Here is a 22,332-nt window from a genome sequence, read left to right on the forward strand (position 1 = left end):
GAGGACCCATTAAGTATTAGTTAAGAGGGAGGAGGTGACACATACTGTTTTAAGCACACAGACTCTGGGGCTGGATTGCCTGCTTTTCTACTCCTAGCTGTGTCGGCCTTTCTGTGCCTCAGTTTCCCTCAGATTCGAAGTGAGAGCATAAGAGGGCTGACCCCACGGGGTTGTTGTAAAGATTATATGGCCTACTGCATGAGCGGTATCTGGCACCCAGGAAAACTAGATCAGTCATTCGCTCAACAAACATTTATTGAACACCTGCTGTGTGCTTTAGGGAGCCGGAATCCAGCAGGAAGCCCAACACTCGAGCTGGCAAGACAGATGGCGAGCACATTTATAGGGTTTAGGTGGTGATAAGTGTTGTACAAGAAAAAAAGTGAAGAGGGGAATGTGTGTGTGTGTGTGTGTGTTGACCAAGAGTAGGCAGGAAAGGACACACTAGTTAATGAAGTGAAGGGGTGAATCGGGTAGAATCTGGAGGGAGTGTCCTAGGCGGGAGGAAGAGCCGAGGCAAAGGCCTTGAGGCAGGAATGTGTCTGGTATATTTGAGGAACTGCGAGCAGGTCTGTGTGTCTGTGCGGCTGGAGCAGAGTGAAGGAGGTGGGTGAGTGGGAGAAGGTAAGTTCACAGATGACAGAGGCCCAATTATATAGGGTTCCTTGACTACCAGTCTGATAATAATAAATTAATTAACCTTATGAATTTGGCTAATGAATCAACTGAACCTTTTGGGCCCTCCCCCTGAGGATCTGAAGAAAGCTCTGGCCCTTCTCTCCTGAAAAATGCACCCCCAATTTCTCACGCGAAGTTTACAGTGCCCCAGCCGCCCCCCATGCAGCCTGTGGCCCTCCCCCACTCCAGCCGTGTCCCCACGATCACACGCTCCCCTGCGCAGGTCCTGGACAAGCACGGGGACATCTATGGGCGGGAGCGGATCGCCGAGCTGCTGGGCATGGATCTGGCCACGCTGGAGATCACAGCCCACAACGAGCGAAAGCCCGAACCACCACCGGGGCTACTCACCTGGTGAGTCGGGGACCAGCCTGCACAGGCCTGGGGTGGCCAGGGGAGGTGGCCAGGGTCTGAGCGTCAGGCATCTGGCCATCCCTCTTCCTCCCACCCCATACAGGCTCATGTCCATTGACGTCAAGTACCAGATCTGGAAGTTCGGGGTCATCTTCACAGACAATGTGAGGAGGGGCCCATAGTTGGGGGAGGAACTGCGGGAGAAGGGCCTTTGGAGGGCTGGGGTATCCTTGACCCCAGGTATCCCTGACCAGGGCCTGACTCCTGAGCCCCTGTGCACGCCTGGTCCTGTGAAGCTCCCTGCCCCCCAAGGCCCCTTGTCCCTCGGGTGCTCTTGAATTCTCAGACTAGGTCCTTCCGCAGAGGGTTCTCCAACTTCCCCTGGGGATGGCTTCTCACCCAGCATGCTCCGTTACTGCCGAGTGCTCCCGATCCTCCACATGCTCCCTAGGCAGAGATGGCACCCTGACCCCCAGGGCACTCCCATCCCTCTCAAATGTTCCTGGACCCCCTGTTCCCACAGTGCTCCCTACCCCTCAAATGCCCCTTGACCTTCGTGAGCGCTCCCTGACCCCCAGAGTGCTCCCCATGAATCCCACACGCTCCCTGACCCCTGACCCTGTGTGCCCACAGTCTTTCCTATACCTGGGCTGGTACATGGTGATGTCCCTCCTGGGACACTACAACAACTTCTTCTTCGCTGCCCACCTCCTGGACATCGCCATGGGGGTCAAGACGCTGCGCACTATCCTCTCCTCTGTCACCCATAATGGGAAGCAGGTGTGTAGAGGACCTGACTGAGGGGTGTGAGCCTGGCGGGGATGAGCTGGTAGTCTGAGTAGGGGTGGATGGGGGGGGTCGGGCAGCTCCTGCGAGGAGGGGCAAGGCAGGGTGGGCTGAGCCAGGGTGGGTGTGGGTAGTGAGACCCGGGAGGGAGGGCCACGTTGGCTGGGGGCGGGGGGTGAGGACCCAGGAAGCTGGGCTTGGGGAGGGGCAGGCTGAGCATGGAGCTGACGGGGCCCCCCGCGTGCCCCCAGCTGGTGATGACCGTGGGCCTCCTGGCGGTGGTGGTCTACCTGTACACCGTGGTGGCCTTCAACTTCTTCCGCAAGTTCTACAACAAGAGTGAGGATGAGGACGAGCCTGACATGAAGTGCGATGACATGATGACGGTGAGCCCCTCCCCCGGCGCTCCCAGGGGCCTGTTACTGACCATCCGACCCTCTGTAAAGGGGGTAGTAGTACCCACCTCGTCAGCTCCCTGGGAGGGTTCCGTGAGCGGGTACTTGCGAGGGCCTTTGAGGAGTGCCGGTCACATAATCGGTGCTTGGTAAGCGCTCGCCGCCGCCGTCATGTTATTCGAGAGCTGTTATTATTGGGGTGCTCAGGCGTCGTGCCCCTGTCGTGCCCATGAGATTTGGGGTAGTCTACTCAGTCTCCGCGTGCTCTGGTGTCCTCCCCAGGAGAATGGGTATGTGATAACAGTGCCTACGGCCTAGGGCTGATTTTAGGACTCAGTGGAGCTCCCTCGGAAGTCGTAGAATGGGGCCTGGCGTGTGTTAAGGATTCCATAGGTGTTAGCCACTCTCATCGTGTTCTATGAAAGTTTCACCCAGGGGCGCCTGGCCGGCTCAGTAGGTGGAGTGAGTATGCGATTCTTGATCTCAGGGTTGTAAGTTCGAGCCCCAGGTTGGGTGTAGAGTTTACTTAAAAAAAAAAAAAAAAAAAATATATATATATATATATACACACACACACATATATATATATTATATTATATATATATATATATATATATATATATATATATATATATATATATATATAAATTTCACCCAAGTATCAGCATGCCGTGCTTGTTTATACATTCTTTTTTATTCTGATAATGGTGGTCATGACGCAGACTGAGCTGCCCTACAGAGGCGCGGGCCACAGTGGAGAAGAATGATCTCGGGGCTGTCACACGAGATGTCCTGTACTCTGTGCCACGCTCTCAGGACCCAGTCCAGCCCCTCAGCCTGACATTTGAGGCCACGAGACCTAGTCTTGCCACGCATAGCCCTGTTCCCACCGCAGTCACCAGCCTCAGCTCTTAACCAAGACACAGGGTTTCTCTCACTTCCTGGGGACACAGAAAACAAGTGGAAAGTCTTTCCCAAGTGCCAGGCAGACTGTGGCCTCCTCCCTGCTCAGAACCTTCTTGTAGCGCTCCAATGCTGTGTGATAAAATCGAATCCCTCACCGCAGCTCACAATGCCAGGGAAAAGCCAGCTTTACCCGAGTCTAACCACAGTCTCTCTTGCTTTTTGCTCCCTGGCTTCCTGTCCTCTTTCGGTTCCCCTAAGACCATGTGTTTCCTCCCGCCCAAGCCCTCTGCATCTGACATTCTCTCCCTCTTCTACCACAGGTCCCATGTCCACGCCCCTCTCTCACTTGACACGTCACCTTTCAACTTAAATGCTGCCTCCTACAGGAAGCCCTCTCTAACCATCGGCTGGCCTCATTTCTCTCCCTGCTCTTGCTTACTGGAGCTCTATTTTCTAGCCTCGCTGAACCTCTTTCAGTTCCTCCTGGGAGCAAAATGTGTTCTTTGCTCCCCAGTGGTTACGTAACACATGTGGTTTTCTCTGCCTGGAACACTTTCTCCCACTTAACACCTCCTTCAAGTTCCAGCTCTCACATGTCCCCTCTCCTAGGCAAGTCTTGCCTGATCACCCTGACTGAGTCAGGCTTTCAAAGCTTCAAAGCTTCCTGTGCTCCCCCCGTTTCTCCCCTGATCACCCTGCGCTTCCCCCACCCCGGATCTGCCCCTTCTGCCTGTGTCCTCCCTATCACAGCCATGATCATTTCTGGGCTGTCACTATGTGATGCCCCGTTTGTGAGCCCTGTGAGGGCAGGGCCCAGAGCTGGCTCAGTTATTGCTGTGTCTGCGTGTCCCCTCGGCCCAGGGCCCAGGAGGTCCTTGGAGAATGTCGAATGATAGAATGCATAACCAATATGCTTGTCACCCCCCCCCCCACAGTGTTACCTGTTTCACATGTACGTGGGTGTCCGAGCTGGTGGGGGCATCGGGGATGAGATTGAGGACCCAGCAGGCGATGAATATGAGCTGTACCGAGTGGTCTTCGACATCACCTTCTTCTTCTTTGTCATCGTCATCCTGCTGGCCATCATCCAGGGTCAGTGCTGGTTGGGGTTGTGAGAGTGGGGGCCCAGTGCCCAGAGGCAGACTGGCTCCTTTAAGAGTGTAGTCAGCCTGGCTTCATATCCTGGGTCTGCCTCTTCCTGCTGTGAGACTTTAGGCAAGTCGCCTCTCTGGGCCTCAGTTTCTCCATCTGCAAATGAGGATATTAACTATCCTAACCTCGCAGGGTTATTGTGAGAATTAAATCAATTCCTAGGTGTTTTGCTCATAAAAAGTACTCGATAAACGCTAGGTGTTATTATCTCTAGGAAGCAGGGTGAGATGAGGGAGATGGGGGGCGGGAGGCTGGGCTCAGGGGTGGGTAGCCAGAAGAGGGAAGAGTCTGAGTGGGCTCAGAGGTCTGGCACTGACTCGCACCTGCTGCCGCAGGTCTGATCATCGACGCTTTTGGCGAGCTCCGAGACCAACAAGAGCAAGTGAAGGAAGATATGGAGGTAGGTCGAGTCTGGGGGCGACCCAGAGGGAATGTGGGACCCTGGGGGGGTTGAATGGGCCCGGATTCTAATGTCCCCCGCCACCCATAGACCAAGTGCTTCATCTGCGGCATCGGCAGCGATTACTTTGATACGACGCCGCACGGGTTCGAGACCCATACGCTAGAGGAGCACAACCTGGCCAATTACATGTGAGCCTGGGCCCGTGGGCCCGTCGTGGGCGGGGGGAGGGGGAGCGGGGGAGGCGTGGCCGCCGACCGCGAGGGCCCGGTACTGGGCATCGACCAGTGTGGTATCCAGGCGGGTGGCTTCCCAGCCAGCCAATCAGGAGAAAGTGAGGGTAGTCCTAACCTATGTCCGCCGTCCTCCCACCCTCAGGTTTTTCCTGATGTATCTGATAAATAAAGACGAGACAGAACACACGGGCCAGGTAAGGGATTGTTAATGGGAGGGCAGTGGGAGGGACATGGAGAGCTCTCATATGAGGTCGGGCAGCAGGCGGCAGGAAATAGCTCACGTCAGCATGAACGTTTGAGATGCGGCCAACCAGTTCTTCCCCGTGCCCCAACCCTAGGAGTCTTATGTCTGGAAGATGTACCAGGAGAGATGTTGGGATTTCTTCCCAGCTGGTGATTGTTTCCGCAAGCAGTACGAGGACCAGCTTAGCTGAGACACGCCCCAGCTGGCCCTTCACCCCCACCTCAAGTGCCTTATTCTCACAAGTCCCTTAGCCCCAAAGCCCTTCCCCAAAGGCAGCTGGGGGACAGGTGACCATGTACCGGAGAAATAAAGTCTGTGCTATTCCCCTGACATCACTGTGTTGGGTTCTTGACATTTGGGAGGGGGGGGCATCCAGGAATTCTGCCCTCCCCTCTCCCCTTCGGAAGAACAAGATGACAGCAGAGGCTGGAGTCATGTTTATTGGGAGACAAGTGCATGTCATGACCACTAATGTGTGTCCGCTGGGGATAGGGGTGCAGGGACTGGTTCCCAACACCCCCCCTAGGGACTCATTCCTGGATGTAGAGGTTGCTGGGGGCAGTAGGATCATCTGCTGGGCGTGTCTCCACCACCACAGGCCTAGGGAAGGAGGAGAGAAGTCAGTTCATTCATTCATTTGTTCATGCATTCATTCACAAAGGAGTTACTAGAGACTGTTCCAGCACAGTACTGGGCCATCGCAGCAATGAGCAGACATGGTCTCTGCCCTCGAGGACGGGAGACCAATCTAGAACGGGAGACCAGCAGAAGTCAGTGAATTACAGGAGTGCAAAACAGCATTGAAACCTATCCCAAAGGGTCGGCCAAGGTGGCCCAAAGAATAGATGGTGGAGGGGACGCCTGGGTGGCTCAGTCAGTTAAGCATCTTCCTTCAGATCCAGTCATGATCTCCGGGTCCTGGAATCGAGCCCCGCATCGGGCTTCCTGTTCAGCGGGGAGCCTGCTTCTCTCTCTCTTTCTCCCTCTGCCCCTCCCCACTGCTCTTTCTCTCTCAAATAAATAAATAGAATCTTAAAAAAAAAAAAAAAATAGATGAAGCCCCAAAAAGGCTCAGGAGGGAACTTGGTGAAAGGTCAGGGAAGGGTGTTCTGGGCAGAGAACAGCCTGGGCAAAGGCCTTGAGGTGGGAGAGAGCTTGGGACTTGGCTGCAGAAGTCAAAAAGTCTTGTGGGCTGTGGCCAGGACTGGGTATTTATCTTGAGGCCACGGGGGTTTTAAATGGGGGAGGGGGGAGTGACGCAATGGGACTTAGATTTTAAAAGGCCTCTCTGGCATGTCAAAAGGTCATGAGAGATGCTTGAAGGGGCTCTCACTGGTTAAATGTGGGAGTTCTTATGCCTCAAATTAAAATTATAGTAATAACCCCCAAGAGTAAAATGGAAATCCATGAGGCTGTGCTGAAATACACACACACACACACACACACACACGGCAGAGAAGGGACAGATCCCCCCCACAGCGGCACGCCAACTAAGGGCAGAAACCATTTAGTAACTATCCTCATAATATATTCACGCAGAAATCATCAATAGATGCTAAAACCAGTGGGTGAAAGTCTGATGAGAAACAGTCTATTTACACTCAACAAATCACCCCCAAAAGATACTTAATAATACAAAAAGTAACTTTAGAGCAGAGAAACTGGGCTGACTCCACCCTACCCAAATGCTCAAAGATAACATCACCCGAAATGGGACAAAGTGACACGTGCCTCCTGATAGGCACGGAGAAGGACATGCCATCACTTCGGTGGTATTCCTGCTCAAAATGTTTAACCTGGAAACCTCAAACCCAACTGAAGGACATTCTGGAAAACAACCTTCCTGTACTCTTCAAAAGTATCAAGGTCCTGAAAAACAAAGAAAGCCTGAAGAATTGTCCCAGGCTAAAGACAAAAGAAACCTGACTCCTACATGCACTCCTCATCATCCTGGGCCAGAAAAAAAAAAGTATTATTTTTTGGTTATAAAGAGTATCATCGGGGGGCGCCTGGGTGGCTCAGGTCATGATCCCTGAGTCTCGGGATCGAGCCCCACCGTCGGGCTCCCCACTCGGCGGGGAGTCTGCTTCTCCCTCTGGTCCTCACCCTGCTCGTGCTCTCTCGTTCACTCACTCTCAAATAAATAAAATCTTTAAAAAAAAAAAGTATCATTGGGCCAACTGGTGAGACTTGAATGGGTGTGTGGGTTAGAAGGTAGTGTTGTGCTATTTCCTTGATTTTGGCAGCTGCACTGGGGTCTGCAGGAGTAGGTCTTTGCTTTGATTTAGGAAACAATTCACACCCAAATAGAAACAATTATGTACATATACAAACGTGGTAAAAACAAAACACACAAAAAACCCCAAAAAACAACCAAAAAACTTAACATCCGGGGAACCTGGATGAATGAAGGGATACAAGAATTTAAGATTAATTTTTAAATTTATTTTTGCAACTTCTCTCTGAGCCTAAAGTTATGCCAAAATAAACAGTGAAAATAAAAATTAAAAACCAAAAATGTCCCCTTGGCTCCCGTGTGGGGAATGGACTACAAGGGGCAGAGATAGAAGCAGGGAGAGCAGGAGAGAGAACGTCCAGGCCAAACATAGAGGTGGCTGGAGACATCTCAAGACCCCTCTCCACATCAGAAGCCCCCCTCCCAGGTTCTGTGTCCCCTTCCCCGCGTACATACCTGGGGGAGCCAAGCAGACGGAAGGTGAGGGTGGGGTCTCTCAGCTCCTGCAACAGCTGGGGAAAAGGTGTGTGTGTCAGTATCTAGAAGATTCTTCCCCTCTCCCTTAAAGATAACGGGGGGGGGGGGTGTCTCTGAACTTCTAGTCTGAGGTCCGGAACTAATCATTCTTGCTAACACCATTCACCAGCTGTGTGACCCAACCAAGTTACTTTACCTCTCTGTGCCTCAGATTACTAACCCGTGAAATCATAGGACCTTCTTGATGGGTGATCGAGGAGATTAAATAAAATACAAACATAGAGGGGCAACATCTGACACATAGTGTTTTATGAGCTAAGGACCATTTATCGCTCCATTTTCCAGCTGAGGAAAGTACGGCACGGGAAGGTGAAGTCATTTGCTTAAGGTCAGTCAGCCGGATTCCAACCCAGGCAGTCTGTTCATGCTCTTAACCACCCACATATTTCTCTAGTGACCCCCATTTTATAGCTGCAGGCTGAGGCTCAGAGGGAAGCAGAATCTCTTACATAAGATCGCCCAGTGGCCTGGAATGAGCTCTGGACCCAAGAGACCCTGGGGTATAGAAGAGTACCTGTCTGCCCTGAGACGGGGGAAGCTTCTCGTCAGGGCTCCACACCCTGACTCAGTCCTCCGGGGCCATCTGAGGAACTGGGAGACCCACGGGGGAGGGGCGGGGTTGCGGGCGTTCAGCCGGAGACGCTTACCTGGTCTGAGCCTGGAGCCCACACCTGCACTCCATGCTTCCAAAAGGCCTGCAGCCGACCCCCGACCATAGCTGGGAGGAAAGCAGTGCCCGTCACCCTTGGGTATCACCGAGCCTCCACTCCGAGCCGGGGGCCCTCCCATCCCTGCACCTACCCACGGCTTCCACCGCCTCAGTCATGGGGATCTCCGGAGCTCGAAGCCCCCGGACTGGGGCTCCCTCCGGGGTCACCAGCTTCAGGGACCCTAGAAGAGGGTAGAGAGAGGGTTTTAAGAGCGAGGCTCTTAAAGAGCGAGGCGGGACTGCTGAGGGACTGGACAATAAATTCATTGAGAAGCAAAGCAGGAGGCAGGCAAGGCCTGTAGGGGTTCAGCATTTCTGAGAAGCACAGGGTCTGCGAGGCGGAGATCCAGGAACAGTGGAGGAAAGAGAGGGAGGAGGGTCCTTACCGTCCATCAACACCATCACCTTGTCTTCCTCTACTTGGGTCACCTGGACCGGTCCCCTGTGCTCTATTTGACAGGAGGAGGTTTCAAACACCAATTCGGCCGGGTTCTGCCTTCCTCCGCCGGGCACCCTCTCCATTCCCAAGCCGGCAGGCTAAGCCCCGCCCATCACCACGGCCGGCCGGGTCCTCAGTCTCCCCGGTCGTACCTGCATCCACCTTTCTTCCCCTCGCCCCAGGCTCAACCCCTTTCCCAATCGCACCTCAGGGCTAAAGCCCCGCCCCGCCCCGCCGCCCCGCCCCTGCCAGCAGCCCCGCCCCCAGCGAGCCCGCCCGCCCTCACCTGTGCTCATCTCGCCCAGCCAGCAGGAGAGCGCGCCGAAGCGCACGGTGTGGAAGAGCACCGACTTCGCCGGCTGCCCCGGACTCACGCCGATGCAGACGGCGGGCAGCTCGGAGCCTGGCCCGGTGAGTAGCGCGAACACTGGAAGGGGCGTCGGTAGCGGGAACAGCACCTGCTGCGGGCCGCACAGGGAGGGGCGGGCTCAGAGGAGGCGTGGGGCGGGGCCTGGGAGGGCGGGGCCTGGGAGGGCGGGGCCCGGGGGCGGGGCCCGGGGGGCGGGGCCTGGGAGGAGAACCCGCAGGGGGCTTCGCAAGTATCTCCCGGGCCCTCGGTTCGGAGGGATGCCGTCTAGAAACTTCATGGGGTGAGAGCCCAGAGGAATGAGGTGATGCCTCCTTAGAAATGGACAGATGTGGCCTTAGAGTTGGCGCGGCTTCTGTTCGGGTCGTGCCGCCTTCATGACAGAAAGGCAGGGCCCCCGGAGGGGCGTAACCTCAAAGGCAGCCAAGTCTCCTTAGACTCAAAGGATCTGAGTGGGGTCTCCTGGAGACCCGGGGGGATGGGACATAGGGCCTGAAAAATAATTAGGCTGGGTGAGAGGCGGAGCTTAAGGACCAGGAAGCCCTCCGGAGGGGGAGCCTCGGGCGCCTACCGCAGGTGGGCGGGGCCTCGGGTGGAAGCGGGGCTTCACCAAGCTCTCGGCAGAAGCAGAACGAGTGGAAGGCCCTAGCCATTGAACCTCACAGAGACCCCAGCCTCTGCAGGCCCCCTACCCGGACCAGCAGGAACTTGTTCATGGGCTGGTACCACTGAAGCAGGACCACGGACGTCTCCAATGCCCCGCACAGGAACGGGCCCCCCGAGCTCGCACCCTCCGCTGTAGAGGTGGGTAGGGATGGGTTAGGGTCAATCCTCTCTCCCCATCCCCGTCCCCCCCCCCCCCCCCCCCCGCCGAAAGGGCGCACATATTTCCCCGGACTCTGGACAGCCTGCCTTAACTGCAACCCTCTCGGGTAGATGCAGCCCAAGCCCCGCGTCTGGCCCAGCCCCACACCCCCCTTCAGGTCCGCCCAGTTGGGATTCTCTCTCACCCACGCAGCAAGCTCGGCACCCTTTGGTGTCCTGAATCTTGGTGGAGACCATGTTCTTCCTGCAGAAGAAAGCAGGCATAAATGCGGAGGGACAGCAGGAAGGGGGCATCCCAGGGGTCCGCGGTGCCACTGGGAGCTGGTACCTTGCCAGTAGCCGGTGGGGGCTAATGTGAGCGATGGGGCTTCCCGCTCTGGTCTCCTTCCGTTCCAGCAGGCCCAGGATGCTATGAGAATACAGGTGGGGGGTCTTTCCTGCAGTGTGTGTGTGTGTAGGGGGGAAGCAGGCAGTTATAGGACACCAGACACTCCCACCTTTCTCTGTCCCTTCACTTGGCCCCATCCCTTTGAAACTCCCAAGGCTCCAAGTCTCAAGCACTTTTATTTATGCCTTTTTCACTCGACATATTTTAAGTGTCCACTGTGGGCCAGGCACTGTGCTGGGCTCTGGTGAACAAGGAGTAAGATAACTATGTTCCCCATCCTCCTGCACTTGCAGCGACAGGAGAACCTATGGACACTGCACCATTCAGAGGAAGTTACACACATTATTAAGTTGAAGAGATCTAGAAATTCTCCCAAAGCATGTCGTCACAGATGTGATTATTAACTAACTCATGCGGCCTATTTGGCTTGGCCTTTCCCCATAGATTAGAAATTCTTTCACCCAAAATGTTTATAAAACAATAACACAAAATTGTAAACTATAACCCCTCGCTCACTCTATTTTAGTAAAGCATGGAATAAGTTCTGATCGGCATCTAAACATCAAGGAAATGTAAAGACTTCCTGGAGACCTCACCTCAAAACTGACTGGAGGTGGGACTATTGTGAACCCCATTTTACAGATAGGGAAACTGAGGCTCAAGGAGCAAGTTCCCCAGTGAAAAAGTGGCTGGGATTTTAACTGCAGGCTCTGTGAAGAGGGAGCGTACGTTTGTTTGGTTTTGTTTTTTTCCAGCTGTGCCCGTCTACCTCCCAACCCCCTGACTCTCAACCCCTTAACTTCTGAACCCCCTCCTCCCACCCAACCCACAGCCAGACCTGAGAGAGACATGAGGACATTGTTGATGGAGTATACCCAGGTAGTCCGGCTGGGAAAGAGCTGCAGAGAACGGGGGAGATGGCTCCTATAAGACCCCAGCAACCCCCAACTCCATCCCCCTGCCCTTGGCCCTCAGGCCCTGTGCTCACCATCTCCAGCGTAGCCTCCTGATCATTCCGGTTCAAGATGAAAATGCCTTCCTCTGCCCCCAGAAGCAGGTGCTGGTCTGTGGGGACAGACACAAGGACACTGGGACCTACATCATCCTGTTGGGCCTCCCAGACCCCCACATGTCTGACCCCAAACACTGGTAGTCTGTCCCCCAGCCCTGACCCTCCATTCTCTCTTACTCCCATACTGACTCTCCCAGCCTCTGTTTCCCCAAATGTGAACTCAAACCCTAACCCAGTCCCCTGAGCTGATCTCATTCTCACCTACCCTCATGCTTGGGCCCACAAATCCTGCAAACCTGACCCCGCCCCCTCACTCTTGACCCCAACATTAGTCCATGCTTCCCCAAATAGCCTTCTAAGTTCTGTCCTTCTGTCTTCCCAGTTCTGGTCCCCAAATGCTAATCTTGTTTCAACACTGATCCTCAAACTCAGGACCTCTGAAATGTGGCTTTTCTGTCCAGTGTGTCCCCCTCAAATTCTAATGCTGTTTTTTTTTTTAAATAAGTTTTAGTAATTTTTTTAAGATTTTATTTTTGAGTAATCTCTACACCCAACATGGGGCTCGAATTTACAACCCTGAGATCAAGGGTCACACGCTCCACCGAGGGAGCCAGCCAGGCGCCCCTAATGCTGTTTCTTTAACATTTACCCCCCACTGACCTTGTCTCTACATCTTTCATCCCCAAACTCTTCCCCTTCCGCATTCCCATCCCCAAAACTCCCAAACCCCAAAATTCTGAGGTTAATGGGGTCCAACTGTCCCCCATCTATGCCAAACGCGGACTTTTCTGTTATATCTGACATTCCTGGCCCCCAAACTCTTATTTTCCTAGTTCTTCCCCTCAAATCCATCTTCACTCTACCCATCTTTGATCCCCAAACCCCAACTGTAACCCTGGGCTCTGGTCCTGCCTCAGCTCTGCCCCTCCCCCGTTCCCACCTCTGTACCTGCATTAGGGCCCCTCCCCACCCCGCCCTGCTCTCTGAGACACGCTGAGGGCCCACCCTTGGTGGAGGGGTGTGTCCAGGCAGCTGTGCTGTGGATCCGGAGGGGGCAGCCATTGAACAACTTCACGAGAAGGGCACATCCCTAGGCAGGCCACGGGGGGGCAGAGCAGCGGATCCAGCAGAAGGAAGGAGGGGACAGGAAGGTGCAGTGGTTAAGACCCAAGAGTGCCAGCACTCTGCCTCCTCAAAGGTTTATCACCTCCCTGCCTCTGTTTCCCCATCTGTGAAATGGGGGATAATGCCTATCTCTGTGATTTCTACCAGCATCTGTGAAGGCTGATACCACACAAAGACATGAGCTCAGCCTCCGGCCCAGAGGCATGGGTCACCAAATGTCACCTCTCATCATCATCACTCTATCCATCCCACCCCCAGGCATGCCAGCCCCATCTGGGGAGCACGGCCGGGCTCACCTTTCTCTTCATCTTGTCCTTCTTGGGGGGTAACAATGGGGGCTGATCAGGCTCCCGGGGGGTTGGGTTCCAGAGTGAGGGTTCTGAGACAGGGTGGGGGGAAAAATCAGCCCCCAAAGGCCCCCCCTCCCCTGCCCAACCCACACCCCCACCCACCTCCTGCCCCAGCCTGCCCCATTACCTGAATGGGCAGTTAGGTGGGGGCTGCGGGTGGCCGGGGGAGGCCCGAGGTGGGGGGTTCGGGGGGGAGGCCCACTGGCACACCGGACCAGCACCCCCGGGCTCAGCTGTCCCTCATCCCCAGTGCCCCCAGGCCCCTCATCTGATGGAGAACGGAACTTGGGCTATGGAGACAGAGGAGGAGTGTGGGAAAGTACATTAGATGATCTCAGAGAGAGGGCACCCTGCAATCCCAGCCCTGCCTCTACCAGAACTGACGTTGGTTATGGCTCTGACCCTCCTCACAGTGTCCTACTACCACCCCAGCATTAACCCTGACCTCCCACCCCCCACCCATCATCAACGCACTCCAGCAACTAAAGGGTTAATGCCAGAGCGCTTCGTGCTGGGGGTTCCCGGGACCAGTGCCCATCTGGCTAAATACTTTGAATCCCACCCTAGGTTCAAGGATGCTGCTTCCAGATCCCAAAGTGCTCATCATCCCGTCTCCCAGACTTCAAGGGACCCGGTGTCCCACACTTCAGCCTTAGAGTGCCCGGTATCCCAGCGTCTAAGGGACCTGGCCTCCTGGCCCCCGGCCCCCAGCTCCAGCGGGCCCAGGGCCTTACTTACCTTGGGAGGGAGTGGAGGAGGTGTGTCCTCTGCAGGGGTGGGGCTGGAACACAAAGATGGGGTGAGTAGGCGGGGGGGTATCGGTAACAAGGACTCGGGGCAGATGGGGTGGTTTGGGACTGGAGGTCTGAGGTCAAGAGGGCCAGGGGTGACTGGGTCTGGGATGGAGCTGAGGATTAAAGCCCTCGGAGCCATGATGATCCTGGCAACAGCGATGCTGGATATCGAGTGTGGACGATGCATCCAGCCTGAATCTCCAGTCACCTAGTGACGCAGATCATCCGAGCTCCGGGGGCGCAGGTTCTCGCTTGGGGCTGGGCACGGCAGCCAGATGTGCAGAAGGGATGGGTGGGGGCGTGAGGCGGACACAGGCCTGGGGTCTGGGCTGACTGTTGGGGCTGACATGGGGTCTTGGGCCAAGGGTGTGGTGTGGGGCAAGTTCCCAGGGGGGAAGATGCAGATGAAGGCTGGGTTCTGAGGGTTTGGGCTGCAGTGGAAGACTGGGGGTCTGAGCAATATCTGGGAGCTGGGGGCGGGGATGAGGTGGGGGGTCTGGGTGGAGCTGGGGGTTGGCTTTGTGGGGGGGAAGGAAAGTGGGGGTGCCGGGGTCTAGTCAGGGTCCGGGATGAGTGGAGGAAGGCAAGTAGGGGCTGAGGTTGGGGTTGGGATGGAAGGGAGATGGCGGTCATAGGAAGGCAGGGTGGGTGAGGGCCGGTGGGGCTGGGGGCCACGGCTCTCTTACATGTCCACGTCGTCATAGTCATCGTCAGACTCTGACAGCTGCCTCCTGAGAAGTGACAGGCATGACCCTCAGGCGGTTCCCCCACATGTCCCAGCCCCCTCCCCTCCACGCTGAAGGTCCCTGACCTAGGACTGCTGCTCCTGAAGTCTCCAGGGGGCTGTAAGTGGGCCTGTGGGATGGTAAAGGGTCAGCGGTGCCTAGGGGGAGGGGAGGGCGTCTGGGGCTAGAGCAGGGGGAGGCCTCTCACCGTGTGGGGTATGGGTCTGGACTCCATCGCTCTGAGCTTCCGGAACTCCATGTGCCGCCCTGGAAGGTTGGGGGGAACAGTAACACAGTGAGCTGAGAAGATGGGTCTGGGAAAAGAGGAGAATTTGAACGGGGAGGGTTCAGGGTCAAGATCTAAGGACTAGAGCTGTCCCGTAGGGGGAAGGGTCTTGGTTTCCAGGGTCTCACTTGGGGGGCCGGGGTCAAGGTTTGGGACCAGGGAGGTGGGGGCTCAAAGTTATAGAGCGTTTGTTTTCACGGTCCATTTGGGTATTGGGATGTGACAGAGATTTTGGAGGTCTCTTTGGGGGTCCTGGTGTTATGGGAAGTCTCATGGGGTCTGTTTGCAGGTCAGAGAAGTGGGGGGGTCTCTCTATTCATTTTGTAGGTCAGGCGGTGATGAGGTTTTCTGGAGTCTCTTGCAGGGCCAGATAGTGACGAGGGTCTCTGAGGGTCGATCATGAGATCAGATGGTTCTGAGGGTCTCTGGCAGAATCACGGGGGTGGGGTGTGTGTGTGGAGTGGGTCTTGAATCTATTATAGGGTCAGGGATCCCCAAGCTTAAGGATTCTCTACTCACGACAGCAGTCGGCATCTGGGATCCCTAGGGAGCTGGATCGGTGGGTGGACCGGATCCGCCGGGGGACAGCAGGGGGCACCTGGGCAGAGGGGCAGCTCAGGGCCACAGCCCTCTGGCACCCCTCCCACCCTGTGGGCCCAGCTGGGAGCCTCGGGCTCTCCCCTACCCCTCTGTGCCCCCAGCCGTGCCAAGCCCCGCCTCCCCCCTCCCCTTTTTCCTTTGAAGAGAGGCAGCAGGAAAGGGCTCCTGGCAGGGGGTACAGCCTGAGCAAAGTCTGGGAGCTTCCATCACTTTGTGGGCCAGGGCGCCCTCACCTCAGGCTCCTCATCTTCAATCTCGACCACAGGGACCCCCTTCCCTGGATTCCTCAGTTTGTCAAGAAGATCCAGGATCAGGCCTCTATTTAGCCTGGGCTGGGACACCAGCTGATGCTAGAGAGGGGAGGAGGGGGTCAGCGGACATCCCCTGGAGGGGGTCACTGGTGTGGGGGAGAGGCTGGGACAGGGGCCTGAGAACCCGTCTAAGGGAATCTAGTGGGGAAGGTGCCAACCTAAGGAGAAGGCAGGGAACCCTGGGGAACTGAGACTGGGGGATTTTAAGGGGTTGGAAGGGATTAGAAGAATCTAGAATTCCCAGCAGGGGCAAATGGAGAATTCCAGAGGTGTCTTAGAGGGGACCGGGCTTCCCCTGGAATTCCAGAGTAAACCCAGGAATGGGTCTGGAGACCCTGGGAAATTTGTGAGTTTTAACAACTCAGGGTATCTTGGCAAAAAGTTTGGGGTACAATTTGGAGGATCTTGGGGAGGTCCTGGGGAATTCTGGGGGTGAGAGTTTGGGAAGGGCTCTTCAGGGAAGCGAGGGGACGTTTACACTGAGCATCTTGGTGGCACCGGGTCGTTTCTTGGGGTTCTTAGTGAGGGTGACTTTGACAAAGTTGTGGAAGGCAGCCGACCTTGGGAGGAAGAAGCCAAGTTCTGGGGTGAGGAGACCAGAAGCTCTCCTATCAGACCCTCAATCCTGGCTCCCCTCTCCCTCGCCCTGTCCTACCATTTGCCTTTTTCTTTTAGCCTGGGGGGCTGGTAGCCACTCTTTGTCATGAGGAAGAGAACTCTAGAAGAGTAAGGAGAGAACGTGGTGTTCAGACTCCCAATGGGGGGGGTCAGACCTCATGGCTCGAGAGGTCCCCAACAGCACTGAGGTCAGCAGAGAGCAAAACAAGGGACAGAACCAGAATGGGGTTTAGGTTTTACAATGCGCTGGGATGCCACTTCCGGGAGACTCTGTCTGTCACGTGACAGAGCTACAGCAACTAAGATGGGGGCCTCCAGATAGGGAGCCCCTGCACTGGGGGTTCCCCGCTGTGGACAGCTGAAGAAAAGGCTTTCTGGGTTGAGAGGATCCTTGGGGAGGTCTCAGAGCGAGCGCTGAGGAAGGGGTGTCTCTTGTAGGCGTGGGGGGGCGGTGCTCAGGGTCAAGGCTGGGGGGTACTGGTCAGGCCTGCCTACCTGAGAGGGTGCACATCAAACAGCGGTGGTTGCAGCTCGGCCAGTTCGATGGCTGTGATGCCCAGAGACCAGATGTCACACAGCTCGTTGTATCCCCCCTTCAGGGCCACGGCCGCCACTTCTGGAGCCATCCTGGGGGGGGCAGAGACCCTCAGAGAGCCAGGGGTGACACCAGGAGGGGAAGGGGGCGACTCCTTGGCGTGGGGGCGGGGGGCAGGAGGGAGACGGAGAGAGGAGAATGGGGCACCGAGAGAGCCAGATGCAGAGAGCAACGGCAAGGTGAAGAGAGAGACCGGAATAAAGACAGACACAGGGAGGTCGAGACAGAGGCAGAGACAGACCGATCAGAAGAAACATCAACAGAAAGAGACCTAGGCAAAAGGGAAACTCAAGAGAGAGCCAAACAGTAAGCAGAATGTTCAACAGGGAAAGGTAGAGGCAGGGAAAGGAGCCAGGAAGGAGATTCCTAGTGATCCAGGTGGGGATGGCCACCGCCCCCCACTGCACCCCCACCAGGCATCCCTCACCAGTAGGGCGTCCCAATGAAAGAGAGGCGTCGAGCCAGCGTGGCCCCAATCTGGGCCGAGATACCAAAGTCAGCTGGAGGCAGAGAGAGAGAGAGACATGGTGACCCGGGCTGCCTTATTCCCTTGGCCCCCAGCCAGTCCCCTCCCCACCCCCACCCACCACACTCACCCAGCTTGACCTCCCCAGCGTCATTGATGAGGATGTTGGCTCCCTGGAGAGAGAGGGGGAAATTAGAGGCTGTCATAGACACCCCCCAGCCCAATGCTGCCTCCACCCCGTGGCCCTTCCCAACCCCACAGCTCCACACCACCCTGAGTCCTCCACACACCACTTCCATCTCCTGGCCTCCCCCCACCCCCCCACCCAGGCCACTTTTCTGCCCCTAGACCACCTTGATGTCCCGGTGTATCTTCTTCTGTGAGTGCAGATAGGCAAGTCCCTGGGAGAAGGGTGGACATGGGGGATGTGAGTGCCCAGGGGCTGGAGCAGGGCCCTGCCCTGACCCAGGGCCACCCGGTCTCTCCTTACCTGGAGCACTTCCCTGCAGACATAGCTAATCTGGAGCTCGGACAGGGGGCCTGTCACTGCAAAGGTCACACCAGTAGCGTTGGGTGGGAACCAGGAAACCTGGCCCCGGGAGAACCTGGCCCCCACCCACATGGGGAGGGAGGAACAGATGGGACAAGTGGGAGGGAGAGATGGAGGGATAGTCAGCGACCAACACAGGGAACCAGAGGCCAGAGGGAGACAGATTCATTCAACAGATATTTCTGTGTCCACTGGGTGCCAGGCACTGTGGTGGGCACTGGGGAGACAGCTGTGAACCAAAAAGACAGATCCCTGCCCTCGTGGAGGGAACATTCCAGTCAGGGCAACAGACGGTAAACAAGATAACTACAGCATAGCGCCTGAGATGCTAATAAACAGCAAGAAGAAAACTAAAGCAAGAAAGAACAACAGGAAATATGTGTGGGAAGGGGTATGACATTTTACAGGGTGGTCGGTGAAGTCTAGCCTACTCTGAGAAAGTGTCAGGGTGAAGATGTGATCAGTCCAGCTGGGAAGGGAACAGAAGAGCTAGTGCAAAGGCCCAGCGGTGGAGAGGGCCTGGTGGGTTCGGAAAAGGGCAAAGTGGGTGGAGCAGAGTGGGGGTGGGAGAGAAAAGGGGTAGGAGGTGAAGTCTGGCAGCTTGGGTGCAGGTGGGGGTCACCCTGGGGAGCTCGGGCTTCTCTTCAGAGGGAAATGGAAGCCATGGGAGTGTTCTGAGCAGGGGGTGATGGGAGTTTGCAAAATGAGGAAAGGCAGAGGGACACGGACACCAACGCACACACACAGATAATGAGAGAGAAACAGAAAGACAGAGAAACGGGAACAGATTCAAACTGAGACCCAAAAGCACGAAGAAAGACAAACTGAAAAAGAGAGAGACACAGAGGTGGAGAGAGAACGATAGGGAGACAACAGACAGAGAGAAGGGGTCAGAGACCAGGTCTGGTAGACCGGCTGGGTGAGCCACTTCCTCTCTAAGGGCCTTAGTTTCCCCCCTGGTGACTTAATCTGGAATTTCTTCTTTGTCTGACATTTGAGATCTTGGGGTTCACAGAGACAGAGAGGAGGCCGAAGACAGAGGTGACCATGAGAAATTGAGAGGTGATCAGAGGCCCACCCCATCCCCATCCTCAAATTTTCAAAAAGAGTGAGAAGCAGGCTGAGAGAGAGAGTCAGGAATTCATTCACTCAGTCAGTGAAAACGTGGACCCGGCTATGGGCCAAAAGTGCAGAAATACTCGAACACCTGAACGGACACGTTGGTGAGAAAATGCAGAGAGAGGAAAATGGGAGGGGATGAGTGCATGCCGAGAGATCGGGGCTGGACCATCAAGTGCTGGAGGCAAGGGCCCAGGGCCCACTCGGTCACCACAGTATTCCCAGCACCAACACCGACCAGGCCAGGCCTGGGCCCAGAGCGGGGCTCCTTGCAGGAAATGTGGACCAGAAAGACGGTCCCAGAAGACACAACCACAGAGAGATAGGAGGGGTGGAGGAGGGGGTGCTCCCTGGATCCCCCTTGCCCTTCCTCTCACCTTGGTAGATGTCCTGGAGAGAACCAGCCCCACAGAATTCCATGCATATCCAGAACTTCTGAAGCCTACAATTCGAGTAATAATAACAGCAGGAATAAGTCATCACTTATGGGACACCCCCAGCTCACTCTCTGTCTTGTTCCAGCTCAATAAGAACTTTAAGGTAATGGGGCGCCTGGGTGGCTCAGTCATTAGGCGTCTGCCTTCGGCTCAGGTCATGATCCCAGGGTCCTGGGATCCAGCCCCACATCGGGCTCCCTGCTCCGCGGGAGGCCTGCTTCTCCCTCTCCCACTCCCCCTGCTTGTGTTCCCTCTCTCACTGTGTATCTCTCTGTCAAATAAATAAATAAAATCTTTAAAAAAAAAAAAAAGAACTTTAAGGTAATAGCTGTCATCCACCTCCCCTTGCCCACCAGAGTGAGATCATCCCACTTCCATTTTACAGGTGGGGAAGTTGAGGCTCAGAGAGCAAACCTATGTTCAGGGTCAACTGGACTCAAACCCAGGTCTTTGGACTCTTAACCCAGGAGGACTCCTAACTCTGCTAATCTACGCTAACCCAGAAGACAGGGCAGATAGCTCCCAAGTTGGTCAGGTTCAGGGGGGACAAAGGGGCCTAGGGTGCCAGGTCTGGGGGACAGAGGTCATTACTGGGGCATCTGGGATTTTAATTTAGGGGTCCGGGGATTTAGGGAATGAAAGGAGCAGAGAATGGAACTGGGGGATCTGAAGGGCAGGATGACAAAAGATTAGTTTTAGGGGACTTGCTTTCTTTCAGGTTTGGTTACTACGAAGGGATTGCTTTTGGGGTTCCCTGCTCAGAAATGGGAGTCCTGAACTGCAGATTACAGCAGAGAACACTCTGGTCAGAAAAGTGGGACTTCAGACTGGGGATCGAGTTGGGGGGGCCCAGTTTAAAATGGGGGTCCAGGATTGGAGGTCAGGAATGGGGGTTCTGGGCTAGGGGCTGGGCATGGTCCCAGGGCAGGTTTGAGGCTCATCACCAGAGGTAACTCCCGTGGTAGGCCACGATGTTGGCATGCCGGCAAGTTTTCAAGATGAGGATTTCCTTCTGAAGTGTGGAAACATCATCGTCTGTGAGGAGGAACAGGAAAGAAAAGGCCGCTGTGGGGAGGGAGTATGGGGGAGGCGATCCCGGTGTCCCAAGAGGAGGGGTAGGGGTGTGGGGAAGGCGCTCCTGTGTCCTCACCAGGCTCCATCTTCACCATCTTTACTGCCACCAGGTCCCCCGTCACTTTGTCTCGAGCCTTGTAAAGGGGAAGTTGGCAGTCAGGCAGGCTCCATTCGCCTGAGTTCCTCCTCAGCATCCCTGAGCCAAAGCCAAGGACTGGGATCCTTTCTCATCCCCTTCCCTTCTTGGGCCTCATCCCAAAGGCTCGCTGGTCTGAGGGTGATGGAGAAGGAGGGGTGTCCTCACCTTGAAGACTTCTCCGTAGGTTCCTCCACCCAGCCGCTGCAGCAGGTCATAGTGATCCCGGGGGTCCCTGTTAAAGATGTCAGGGTCCACGAGGTCCATCCCTGGGGGCTGGAGCTGGGCCTGTGCCCAGGGGCCAGCAGGGCCTCAGGGCTCGAGTGTGACACCTCCCTCCCTCCCCACACGTCCTGCGCCCTGCACCCGCCTTGCCTTGCCTCCACCGGCTGTGGCCTCCCCCCTCCCCACTCTCGCTTCCTGCCCCAGCACAGGGCTGTGCAGCGGGCTCCACCCCCTGTCCCCTGGGCCCTGAGAGCCTGTGAGGGGCAGCTTGTCTTGGGACCCAGGGGACCCCCCACCCCGCCTCCAGGGCCTAGGGCTGAATGTAAACCAGATGCAAACTATCTTGTGATGGGGGGGGGGGGGGGGCGTGCCCTGGCTCCCCCTCCCGCCTTCTGGGCGGTGGCTAAAAACCACAGTTGAAACTCTGCGGAGTGCTTGAGGGTTTGGCCACCATCCGGAGATGGAGATGGTAGGCTAGCAGAGGAGTGGTCATGCACTGTACATGCCTGTTCCCTGGGGTACACATATACACTGAGCGGTGCCCACCTATGTACCCACTGTGCGCAGACCAGTAGACGTACACGTGCCTGGATACCCGTGTGCACACACGTGGACGCGCCCAGAGCACATACCTCCACGTATATGACACATGCTTGTGCATTCACGCCTAGTGTGCAGAAGGGCACTCGCCTTCTCCCGCAAGACTGGAGCCTAAAGGGGCCTGAGCGCCAGCCGGCAGGGTCCAGGAGCCCTTCGGCCCAGCCCGCCCCTGCCGGGCAGAGCACCACAGCCTTACGGGTCCCTACCGCTGGAGTTGGGGCGGAGGGTGGGGACGAGGTTCTGGACCCCAGAGCTCGGGATCCTGCTGCAGAGGCCGACGCCTGGGGCAGGGGGACGTCAAAGAGCACTTCCCTCGGGAATCTGGCCAGGGCCCAAGTTAAGGGATACGGCGCGCACCCCAGCACAGTTTTGTTAGTTCACGACCGCGCGCAACACAACGCGCGTGCACCGGTAGAGAGCCGTCTCCCAGCTGCGGAGTTCGCGCGCACGTCCCAGGGGGCTAGAACGCGGTGCGGGAGGCCCGGGAAAAGCTTCGCCCCGCCTCCTCGCCCCGAGACGGCGCCTGCGTACTGGACTAGATCAAGCCTTTTCTCACGCTGTTGGTCCAGCTCGGGGGGAGCGTATGCGCACGCGCCAACTTCGCCCGCCGGGAAGAAAGTCACGTGGCAGCCGCCGCCAACGGCTCGGAGAAGACAA

General features: G+C 56.3%; 2 protein-coding genes and 1 long non-coding RNA gene across 18 annotated transcripts in view; 2 read left to right on the forward strand and 1 right to left on the reverse strand.

The window, feature by feature from the left end:
* The window catches only part of RYR1 (ryanodine receptor 1), a 109,011-nt gene extending 103,530 nt beyond the window's left edge, over positions 1-5,481 (forward strand). For all 12 annotated transcript variants that reach the window (XM_054511380.2, XM_054511388.1, XM_054511381.2 and 9 more), the window contains 9 exons: positions 902-1,032; positions 1,136-1,196; positions 1,666-1,812; positions 2,070-2,204; positions 4,055-4,211; positions 4,607-4,671; positions 4,762-4,862; positions 5,050-5,101; positions 5,246-5,481. In XM_054511380.2, the coding sequence (XP_054367355.1) occupies positions 902-1,032; positions 1,136-1,196; positions 1,666-1,812; positions 2,070-2,204; positions 4,055-4,211; positions 4,607-4,671; positions 4,762-4,862; positions 5,050-5,101; positions 5,246-5,341 (945 nt within the window). In that variant the 3' untranslated portion in view covers positions 5,342-5,481. The remainder of the gene's footprint in view (positions 1-901; positions 1,033-1,135; positions 1,197-1,665; positions 1,813-2,069; positions 2,205-4,054; positions 4,212-4,606; positions 4,672-4,761; positions 4,863-5,049; positions 5,102-5,245) is intronic.
* A 92-nt stretch (positions 5,482-5,573) lies between these two features.
* MAP4K1 (mitogen-activated protein kinase kinase kinase kinase 1) lies at positions 5,574-22,194 on the reverse strand. Of its 3 annotated transcripts, none has more exons than XM_045891451.2 (32): positions 22,033-22,194; positions 21,019-21,085; positions 20,791-20,848; positions 20,585-20,675; positions 19,581-19,645; positions 18,025-18,080; positions 17,888-17,935; positions 17,665-17,707; positions 17,496-17,568; positions 16,969-17,100; positions 16,511-16,573; positions 16,334-16,415; positions 15,778-15,894; positions 15,464-15,542; positions 14,867-14,925; positions 14,745-14,788; positions 14,620-14,664; positions 13,878-13,920; positions 13,267-13,429; positions 13,086-13,168; positions 12,670-12,754; positions 11,641-11,717; positions 11,491-11,551; positions 10,593-10,701; positions 10,450-10,508; positions 10,132-10,235; positions 9,359-9,533; positions 9,020-9,082; positions 8,726-8,815; positions 8,572-8,642; positions 7,844-7,899; positions 5,574-5,751 (listed from the first exon to the last, which is right to left on the reverse strand). In XM_045891451.2, exons 3-32 carry the CDS (start codon positions 20,807-20,809, stop codon positions 5,682-5,684), a joined length of 2,325 nt encoding a protein of 774 aa, XP_045747407.1. In that variant the 5' UTR covers positions 20,810-20,848; positions 21,019-21,085; positions 22,033-22,194; the 3' UTR covers positions 5,574-5,681. The 3 variants fall into 3 exon arrangements, with proteins under 3 accessions (XP_045747407.1, XP_054367365.1, XP_045747405.1); XM_054511390.2 differs by lacking the exon at positions 22,033-22,194 and adding an exon at positions 21,708-21,871; XM_045891449.2 differs by lacking the exon at positions 22,033-22,194 and having other exon boundaries at positions 21,019-21,600.
* Positions 9,363-13,861, forward strand: LOC135362904 (uncharacterized). Of its 3 annotated transcripts, none has more exons than XR_010408322.1 (3): positions 9,363-9,483; positions 10,123-10,243; positions 13,707-13,861. It is a non-coding gene; the product is annotated as an uncharacterized LOC135362904 (long non-coding RNA). The 3 variants fall into 3 exon arrangements; XR_010408323.1 differs by having other exon boundaries at positions 9,374-9,483; positions 10,114-10,243; XR_010408324.1 differs by having other exon boundaries at positions 9,387-9,483; positions 10,105-10,243.
* Positions 22,195-22,332: the final 138 nt, after the last annotated feature.

This window comes from Mirounga angustirostris, unplaced genomic scaffold, assembly GCF_029215605.1.
Source record: "Mirounga angustirostris isolate CCGP_5_RB_7025 unplaced genomic scaffold, mMirAng1.0.hap1 SCAF_16, whole genome shotgun sequence".
In the NCBI taxonomy this organism is placed as follows: domain Eukaryota; kingdom Metazoa; phylum Chordata; class Mammalia; order Carnivora; family Phocidae; genus Mirounga; species Mirounga angustirostris.